Below are 10,094 nucleotides of genomic sequence, written 5' to 3'. Positions count from 1 at the left end.
TTTGGCTCGCCCAAGCAACTCAGAAAGCATTATGAGAAATCCGACTTTAGACCCGTAGGACGTCTCCGACTTCACATTTTTAATACCAGCTTATTGGTCAATTATTCAGTCTGATTGACAATGCACATCAAAATGACCAATGCGGAATGCAGATACGAGATGTGCATTCAAAAATTGCTAACTTTGCTTTGATCGCCTAAAATGAGTAAAACCGGCTTCCGAGCCCAAAAACCACACAAGCATTCTTTTATGCAAAATGGGCAATCTTGGGCTCGTTTGAACCGTTTTCGCGCGCACATTAACAATTCGACGTTCGTTTGAGCCAATAGCCTAGAACACGCGATCAATCGGGACTCGAACTTTGTCCCGACTTTCCCTCACGATTTGTAGGGCCCACGAGTCAACCCTAGCCGCCCCATCCTTGCCCAAACCGCCCACTCCCTTGTCTTCTTCATCTTCATGAAGATAAGAAGCCAACTTGCAACTATATCTTCTTCAAAATATCTAAGTCTTCTACTTCAACACTCCACCATCACCATCCATCCATCAATGCTTCATTCAATCAAAACCCCACCCTAATTCTCTTCAAAAATTCGAATCCTTTAAGCATGCCCCCTAATTGCACTTTGTTTGCCTAATTGTATCATTAACTTGCCTATATATACCCTAAGCCTTCTTCAACTTCAAGACACCTTCTCTTGCATCAACACTTGCTATTTTCATCAAACAAAAGCTCCCAATAACCTCAACAAAACCAAGCAAAACAAGCAAAAGCTCCCGACGCATAGGACGCATTGCACTTAGGGTTCAACGCCTTAACCATCAGTCATGGGGTCCAACGCCCCATTCACTGAGAGCGAATTTGAATTTCAGTTTTCGGTTTTTCCCTAAACTCACGTCGAGTTGGAGCGGAATAATAATCGAAAGCGAACTGACTGTGATTCAACTATTTGTAATTTGTATTTATTATTTTTGGGAGCATTGTAAGGATTTTATTTTGTACATTTATTTTGTAAGAATCCCGATCGGTGAGCAAACGGTCTAAGAGTCGAACTAATCGAATCGGTCCAATGCTTGCCCAGACAAGAGTAATCCCAAGATCTCGCAGTTCCGGTTCATGCAGAAATTCAACCATCATAGTTAGATGAACTGTAACGTAAAATAGTGAACTGATTCCCCCATACGGACCTACTTTTCTCTCGGCTTCTCAACCCGCATCGTTTAGTTCATCGAATTTTCGGTGTCAAAACGTGTAAGTCGAGCGCAACTTAATCCACACGGTAAATAATTAAAACTGCAAGCCTAGCAAGTAAGAGTACCGAAAGGGCGTGTGGAATATAGGCTCGTACGTAACATGAACCCCCGAACCGGACTTTCCTATTCCGCACAGACCAATGCCTTAGCAAAACTAGGTGTACCATTACCCCTAGACACGGGTAACTTACCGGCCCTCGACCTCGGGTCGTAAAATGGTAAGTAGCGACTGCTTCTCACGCGTGTCCGACACGCATTCCCGGGGAAGGTGGACACTCCCATGCCGCGCGATCCAAAAGCGCGCATGCGGGTCCCGACTAGAACCACATTCGAGTCCATGCACTCACCATGGATGCGACATACTCATGGTATGGCACTAGCTTCGCGTCTTTTGTCTTCCATTGCCCCAGCGTCCGGAAGATGGTGAGCATTGAATCTCTAAACACCTCTAGTTTCTTCAACTTGAAGTCGATCGCCGCTTATAAGCCAAGGATACATGCCTCGTACTCGGCCACATTGTTGGTGCTGGGGAAATCGACCTTTACTGCAATCGGATAATAGCATTCATCCGAGGATATCAGTACTGCACTGATACCGAACCCGGTGGAATTTACTGCGTCATCAAAATACATCTTCTATGCGAGTTTACCTTCCTCCCTGTCCACTTGGAGGATCCCTTCGTCCGGAAAGTCGGAGTTGATCGGCCTATCGTCCTCGATTGGGAACTTCGCTAAGTGATCCGCAATTGCCTGCCCCTTGACTGACGTGCGAGACACGTACTCGATGTCGTACTCCTTCAGCTAACAGCACCACTTTGCAATGTTTCTCATGGAGGATGGACTATCGAGTAAATACTTGAGGGGGTCCGGCTTTGACAATAAGCGGATAGTGTGGTAAAGCGTGTACTGTCGGAGTCTCTACATGACCCATACCAACGCGCAGCACATCTTCTCAATCTCTAGGTAAATGGATTCCCCTTCGCTGAACTTCTTGCTGAGGTAATAAATGGCGTGTTCTGCGTGCGTGGACTCGTCTGCTTGCCCCAACATGCATCACAGGGATTGCCAACGCACTGTCAGGTAAAGAATGAGAAGACAATCTGGTGTAGGCGGGACCAACACCGGCGGTTGAACTAAATATGCCTTGATGGTGTCAAAGGCCTTCTGACATTTCTCGTCCCATTCGATCACTGTATTTTTGCGAAGCAGGCGGAAGAACGGTTGACATTTTTCTGTCAGGTATACAATGAATGGCGCGATGTAGTTCAGACGTCCCAAAAAGCCTTGTATTTTGCAGATCGTCGATGGCGGCGGTAGTTCCCTAATCGCTTTCACCTTGTTAGGATCGACCTCGATGCCTCGTTCGCTGATCGACCTCGATGCCTCGTTCGCTGACTACAAACCCTAGCTATTTCCCCGACTTGGCACCGAATGTGCACTTTGCTAGGTTAAGCTGAAGCTTGTACTTCTTGAGTCGGTCAAAGAGGTGCTTTAGATTAACAAGGTGATCCTCTCCTTCCTTGGACTTGGCGATCATGTCGTCGACGTAGACCTCGATTTCTTTGTGCATCATGTCGTGGAATAGCGTAACCATAGCCCTCTGGTAAGTTGTCCCGGCGTTCTTGAGGCCGAAAGGCATGACCCGATAGCAGAAAGTGCCCTACATTATGGTGAATGTCGTCTTGATTTTTTCCTCCTCGGCCATCCGGATTTGGTTATACCCGGAAAAGCCATCCATGAAGGAGAATTGGGTGTGGCGCGCCGTGTTGTCAACCAGGACGTCGATGTGGGGCAGAGGGAAGTTGTCTTTGCGGTTGGCCTTGTTGAGGTCTCGGTAGTCGACGCATACTCTGACTCTTCCATCATTCTTCTCCACGGGTACTATATTTGCCACCCACTTGGAGTAGTTGCAAACTTTCAGGAATCCCGCGTCGATTTATTTAACGACCTCCTCTTTGATGCGGAGGAGGAGACCGGCTCGCTGTTGTCGTAGGTACTACCGCTTGGGCGGGAATTTCTCTGTATCGAGCGGGAGGAAGTGCTTGACTATCGAAGGGTATAGACCCGACATGTCGGTATAGGTCCAGGCAAAGACCTCTTGATACTCCTTCGGGAAATCGATCATCCGGGCTCGTGTGGGATCGAGGCCCGTCCCGATCTTCAGGGTGCAAGGATCTTCTTCAGTGCCCACGTTAACTTCTTCTATCGGCTCGACTGAGGTGAGTTGGTAGTTCTTGAGGCAGCACAAATTCTCCTCGATCTCGAGCACTCGAATATCCTCATCTAGCCCTTCCCCGAAGTATATGGGTCGGGGGTCTTCGAGTCATTCCTCGGATGGGTTCGAATCGTCGCGTCAAAGATTTAGATTCAAATGGAGCCTAAAAATGTAATCGATTAGTCTTAGAAATTAAGGAGCATTACGAATGAGTGAAAAGGAGGAGAAAGAAGTAGACGTGGGGATTCCAAAATGCATGCAGGGATTTTATTAATGATATAAGCGTGAAGCCATAACAAAACCCCTCTTCCGTCGTGCGGCTTATGGCTATGCCGACATGCAGGAAACATCATATACATAGACAGCCTTACACATCGGCGATCACAGTCGAGTAGCGCAGGACTGAGGTCTAGTTGTCGGGCTCTTCATTCTCCTTCGCGAGGCAGACGTAAACCCCTGAAGGAGTCTCCTCGGTGACGGTGTTCACGACTGGCAGAGCGGATGCATATTATCTGAATCCGAGGAGGAGTTGTTAAGAGTGTCCCCGACGATGTGTGGCTGTCCAGTGAAAAAGTGGGAGAGCGGGGGAACTGGCATGCCCATGTTGATCCTCCCATAGTGCACGGCAAGGCGGTGGAGGTCCTTGCCACGGCGGGCCTCGATGATCTTGTGACAGGAAAGGCGCAAACCGAGTCCCCTCCTGTTCTTGTACTCTTCGATCTCGATGGGGCGGTTAATCCTCTGTCCCTGTGCTTCGAGCCTGGTGCTAGGCATGTAGTTGTGGCGTAGGAGGACCTTCCCAACCATACGGTCAGCACGGGACGGACCGACCTCTCCGTAGTCCCGAATGACGGAGATAGTTTCGAATGAATGGAATGGGAGGTTCCCATCGTCCCCGATGCTGATGTAAGGGATGGTCGTCTCCTTGAAAATGGCGTAATTTTCCTCACCCTTGACTGTAATGAGCATCTCGTCCACAATGAACGCCGTTGGTGTAGGGACGGCGTCGGCGTCGGCTGAATGAATCTAGTGCCTCCCGAGTAGTAGGCTGAAAGCGTTCGAGATGTCAAGGACCTGGAATGTGACTCTGAATGAGCACGAGCCGACGTCGATCAGGAGGTCGATCTCCCCGTTCACTTCCCTCTATGAGCCGTCAAAGGTTCGAATCGCGGTTTTGCTCAAGCGGTTGCGGTTAAGGTCCACGTTCATCTGCTTCAGTGTGGACACCAGGCAAACATTGAGGGTGGAGCCGTTGTCGATCATGACCCGGCCAATGACAAAATTATTGCACTTGCAGACGATATGCAACGCCCGTGAGTGTGCCCACCCCACGGAGGGGAGCTCGTCATCTGAGAACGAGATGGTGTTGGAGAAAATCGAGATGACAGACTCTTCAATCCGGTCCGAGGCTGTCTCCTTGAGAACCTGTGCCGCAGTTAGGAGCCGTATGAGGGCTTCTCGGTGTGGTTCCAAACTCAAGAGGAGAGCGAGTAGCGAAATATGGGCCGGAGATTTACCCATTTGTTCTACCACATTGTACTCACTCGCCTTGATTACTTTTATGAAAGCCTCGGCTTCTTCTTTAGTCACCTTTTTCTGCGGGATAGGTGAGGCTTCCTAGGCGCGCAGTGGGGGCTTTCCCTTTGATTGTAGCCTCCGGGTTCTCGTACACCCGACCCGAGCGCGTCACGCCCATGACGCTGAATTGTTGCTCGAGATTCCGAACACTTCCTTCGTAGGCCCATGGGACCTTGCTATCCTGATACGACTCCCGAGCTGGAACTTTTATTACAAACGGGGCAGGAGCGGCACCCAGCTCGGTGAATCCAACTGTGGTTTCTACCGGAACATATTCGGTTATGAACGGGGTGAGACCCTCTTGTTTGGTCTCATACTCTCCTATGGTGCAGATGCTGATCATTTTGATGGTGGGTCTCGAGCTCGACCCATGATCAGGGAGAGGATTGGTTTGCACATTCGGTGGTCTGATTGAAGGAAAGCTTGTTGGCATCGATCATCTTCTGAACCTCCTCCCATAGCCTCTAGTAGTTATCAAGGGTATGTCCTGGTGCGCCTTGATGATATTCACAGTGTTGGGTCTAGTCCTGGTTGGTTGGGTCGAAGTTAAGGCCGGATGCTATTGGCCGAATCTTGTTGCCCGCGAGGAGTTGCTGGTATATGTGGGAGAGCGGGACTAGCAAGGGTGTGAAATGCCTACGCGGTCGGGATTGCATTACGCCGCTCTACTGACTCTACGGGGGTTGGACTTGTTGTGCCGGCTGAGGAGCTCTCGAAGCCGGGGGTCTGAACTGTGGGGTTTGAGGAGGAGCAGGGGTATAGTGATGGACGAATTGTTGTGGGGCTAATGGTGGAGGTGGAGCCGGTGGGGTCGAATAATAGATCGGTTAAGCGGGAAGTTGAGGCTAATAATGCACGACTGATGGAGTGTATGCGGGAGTGGTAGGTGGCCCAGGCATGAAGTTCACCGAGTACTGTTGAGATCTCGGGTGCCATGAATTGACGGCGTTGACTAAAACCTCCTTTCCCCTTCTACCGTTAGTAGAGGCTACTGTAATCAAGGTTTTCTTCGAGGACTCCCCTTCCTCTTTCTTCGTCGGGCCCTCTATCATCCCTAGCTTGATGCCTAGGTCTACCTGCTTCCCAGCCATAATCATCTCCGAAAAGGAGGACTTGTGCCCCATGAGATGGGAGTAGTAGACCCCTTTGAGTGTCCTATGGTACATCTGTATCAGTTGCGCCTCGCAGATGGGGGGAAAGTGCTTCGCTGCTTCCGAAATTCCAACTCGTGGCGTACTGCTTGAACTTCTGATCCTCCGCCATTTCCATCGTGCTCAACTCGAGGAAGGATGGGGGCATCTCCATATTGTATTGATATTGTTCAACGAACTTCTTGGACAGTTCGGCCCAGGAGGGGATGTCCTCCGCTCGGAGCGACATGAACCAATTGAGGGCTGGTCCTGATAGGCTTTCTTGGAAAATGGCGACAACAAATTGCTCGTAGTTCCAGTACTGGAGCATCTTTCCATGGTAGTGGCGGAGGTGGTATTGCGGGTCTCTAGTTCCATCGTACTTTTGGAGCTCGGGCACTTTGACCTTCGGGGGTAGCTGCATCCCTAGGAAGAGAGACAAATCCAAGTAGCTCGAAATATGTCGGGGGGTCACTAGCATGGAGAGTCCTGATAGTCTCCTCCATCTTCTTCATTCTCCTTTCCTGCTGCTCGATCTCCGGTTCGGGGAGGAAATTTGTAGGTGGAGCTAGTGGGGCCGCATGGTTAGTCATGCCTGGTTCGGAAAGGAGAATGTTCCTATGTAGTGGTGCTTGGTAAGGGAAGCTGATATGGGGTTGTAGAGCTTAGTAAGGGAAAGTCTCGGTTGCCTGAGCAGGAGCAGGGGCACTCGACATTGGGAGGACCATCGGCGGAGGGATCGTATAGATAGTGGCTGGGACCGACACGGACATGGGAGGTAGAGCAAGCGTAGCCGAGTCTGGCGTGGGGATCGTCATGGGCGGAAGTGAGGCAACTGCTGGAATGGTGGACTGAGGCTGGAAGAAGTCGATCGGGTGGACCGCCGGCACGTGTGTCGAATAAGGAGCGGGCACCAGAATGACCATCGGTGCGGCGGCGGAGGCAATGTTGCTTTCTGGTGCAAGGGTCGGCGGGGCCCAAGGAGCGGGATCGACCGTTAACCCGTGCGTGAAAGGCGGTGTGGAGCTAGAAGATGAGCAATTCGGGCCTCGGATCAAGGCCATCATCTCGGCCATATTGACGGCCATTAGGTCGAATGTTACCTGGAGAGTGGTAACGTTGCCCTCGAGTGCAATCATGCGATTGACGTTGTGGGCGGGCGGTAGTACTTGAGCAGTCGATGGAGGCGGTGCATATACCAACGGTGGTGGTGGGAACCCCGAGTGTGGTAGGGGCGCACCCGTTGAAGTTGGCGACGGGAGATACGTCGAGGGTGCCCCTAAATAGGCTGGTGGCATTCCTGTGGGGTTCAGTGGCAGCGCCGCGTGGGTTACCGGTGGTTGAGGATGAGCCGGCGTAGGTGGGTTGATCTCTTCGAGGACACCAGTTTGATTCTCCTGTGCCATTCTTACGCGTAGACGGGTGGGATACCGGTGCGAAGTTGCCAGCGGTTAGTACCTATATCCAAAAATGTGTGAGTCTTAATGCCAGAAAATCTTGTTTCAGAGAACTAAACATGCGAAGCAGTAAGTAAAGGGGTGGAATGCATGAAATGCGTGGATTTGGAGCTAATGTTGTCATTTGAATTGATTCGGAAAGTTCAAAAGTACAATGCGTTTTTCTGAAAATCAAATCCTAAGTCGATCTCCCATTGCATTCGTGGTTCGAGTAACTGTCACCGTGGAAAGCCCTAGTTCAAGGTGAGGGCCCGATAGAGGCGTCTAACCTAAGGTGGGTGGGGACTTCCACGAGCCCTTTTCCTGGACCTCTCCACGACTCGATGGAGCCACACCAACTGAAGCACCTTCAACTCCGAGCATGGCCGTCCAAGCGGAGCTCACTAGCCTCAGGAACGAGAGAGGCTTCCTTTGCCAGGAAACAGCTAAGAAAGGTGAACAACTCATCGATCAGCGCTAGCTTCAAATGAAACTTGCCCATGCACGCGCCGAGCTACAAAGGCGCGATTAGGAATTGGCACGGGTGAATGCTGCCTTGGAGAGGTGGGGAGATCTCCCGATGTAGACAGACACCATCGGTAGGAGCGGAGCACATATTCCTCTGTAGCTTGGAAGTCCCGCTCCTCCTGAGTCGGGTGCTCGGGGAAGTAAGGTTGTTCGGTGACCACAACTTGCCACGCGGCCATGACCTGTTCAATGGCTTGCCAACGATCTACGGACGTCTGGTCTTCCCACCAGATATGCTCGAACCTATCTCTCGTCATGTCCTCGGGAACCACCTGTAGGCCCCCGAGTTGCCTCACTACTCGTGCCGGAAAATACGTGGTGGACCCTGCATGACTCACGAGTGGGATTCCATAAAAATCGGGACACTTCAAGGCCATGGGTCCGGGTGACATCCACGTGGCACGCCACTTGAAGCCTCGGGGTGAAATTTCTCGAAAAATTTCATCCACTCGGAGATCTTGCGTTCTTCCACACGCACAAGAGGTAGTAACCGAGAAAGGATCGATTACGGGCCACTGAAATACATAACCGGGCATACAAGGCCAAAGGGTCTCGCGTGGCTTTAGAGCCAAATTTGTAGAAGGATGGGGATCCTTTCATCCTTCAATCGTGGGTTCTCATAACGCGGTCGAGGGACCGAATGGTCTCAGCCATGAGAGCTACCTCAAACCTGCGCCCTTCAACCACTTGGAGGATGACGCCAGCAAGAGCAACGTCAATGAGACCCCGCGAGTAAGGAAATAAGAGAGTCCCGAAAACAAGTAGTAAAAATGCATGGCATAAATCTTTCCGTAAGACGTCCACTTGAACCCTGTGCACCCTTGATTGAATGAAAGAGAGGATTTTCTGGATCGCTATCTCCGTGCTACCGGAATATGCGAATTCAGCATCTAATCAAGTGGTTTTAACCCCGAGTAGGCGAGAGACCAACGGAGGTTGACTAGTGTAGAGGTTGGGCTCTACAATGCCGCGGGTAGCTGCGGTACGGCTAATGAGGGTCTGATATTCCTTGATGGTCGGTGTGAGCTCGGCTCCCTGAATGTCGAAGACGACATGTTCCAGGTTCCAAAAAGTAAGGGCGGCTTCAAGAAAATTCTAGTCGACGTTCTTGGTGGCTAGTAATGGTATGTCTCCCACGAACGCGCGGATGTAGTCACGGTCGACCGGGCGTAGGGTTGCCAATATGCAAATGATCTCCTCGAGTGGTGGCGTAACTCTGTCAAGGCGCAGATAGGAAGTGGAGTGCGATATCTCTTACCAAGATGAAAGAAAAATCGTCTTAGGACTCATCAATACAAATAACACCCTAAATTTGAAAAGCATGCGATGCATGTGTGCAAAAATAAATGTCCACGGCTTAGTTAAGATCACAAAGTACTCATACATTACTCTTGTAACTAAAAAAGACACAGATGGCGCGCAAGCCGACTCGATGGATTATTGCTGAAGTCGAGTCGGAAGATTGCGTGGAGGCTTAGCACAATGCATGGTTCGGTGCTACAGGGACCGTGCTATCTAGGGATGGGGGCTCCTGACTTGAGGGTATGAATTCCTCGAAATCGAGCAGGGCTCTTTGGGGGCCTAATCGATGGTCCAACCGTGCAACGTACCCTTACTCGGAACCCATTTCTAACATGTGCTCCTAACATCGGTCATGGGACACGACCCATAGGTCTCGGGTTTACACATCCCTAGGTAGTAATAGACCGACTCGATCGATTCGTCACTCGGACCTCTCGCTCACCAACCGGGGATCCTTACAGATGAATGGATATGTGTAAAAAAATAATCTCACAATGTGCTTTCAAATAATTACAGAATACATAAAAACAATACAGTACATGGATCCCGATCGATTTGCATTGGGCCAATATTCCACTCTGGCTCATCGTGGAGTTTTGAATGACCGACAAATAAATTAAAGCGACGTGGGCTCAAGGATCCGAGGGTCGGG

At 50.5% G+C, this 10,094-nt stretch overlaps 1 protein-coding gene across 1 annotated transcript; it reads right to left on the bottom strand.

Annotated features, from left to right (window-relative positions):
• Positions 1–6,841: 6,841 nt before the first annotated feature.
• LOC116190092 (pollen-specific leucine-rich repeat extensin-like protein 1) lies at positions 6,842–7,582 on the bottom strand. The gene has a single exon (XM_031519750.1). The coding sequence runs from the start codon at positions 7,580–7,582 to the stop codon at positions 6,842–6,844; it is 741 nt and encodes a 246-aa protein (XP_031375610.1).
• Positions 7,583–10,094: the final 2,512 nt, after the last annotated feature.

Source organism: Punica granatum, unplaced genomic scaffold (genome assembly GCF_007655135.1).
Source record: "Punica granatum isolate Tunisia-2019 unplaced genomic scaffold, ASM765513v2 Contig00116, whole genome shotgun sequence".
In the NCBI taxonomy this organism is placed as follows: Eukaryota; Viridiplantae; Streptophyta; class Magnoliopsida; order Myrtales; family Lythraceae; genus Punica; species Punica granatum.
Note: the sequence above shows the minus strand (reverse complement) of the source record. Positions and strands in the feature narration are given on the sequence as shown.

Excerpts from the sequence above, each read along its gene's own strand:
- LOC116190092 (XM_031519750.1), bottom strand. The coding sequence starts at position 7,582 with ATGGCACAGGAGAATCAAACTGGTGTCCTCGAAGAGATCAACCCACCT.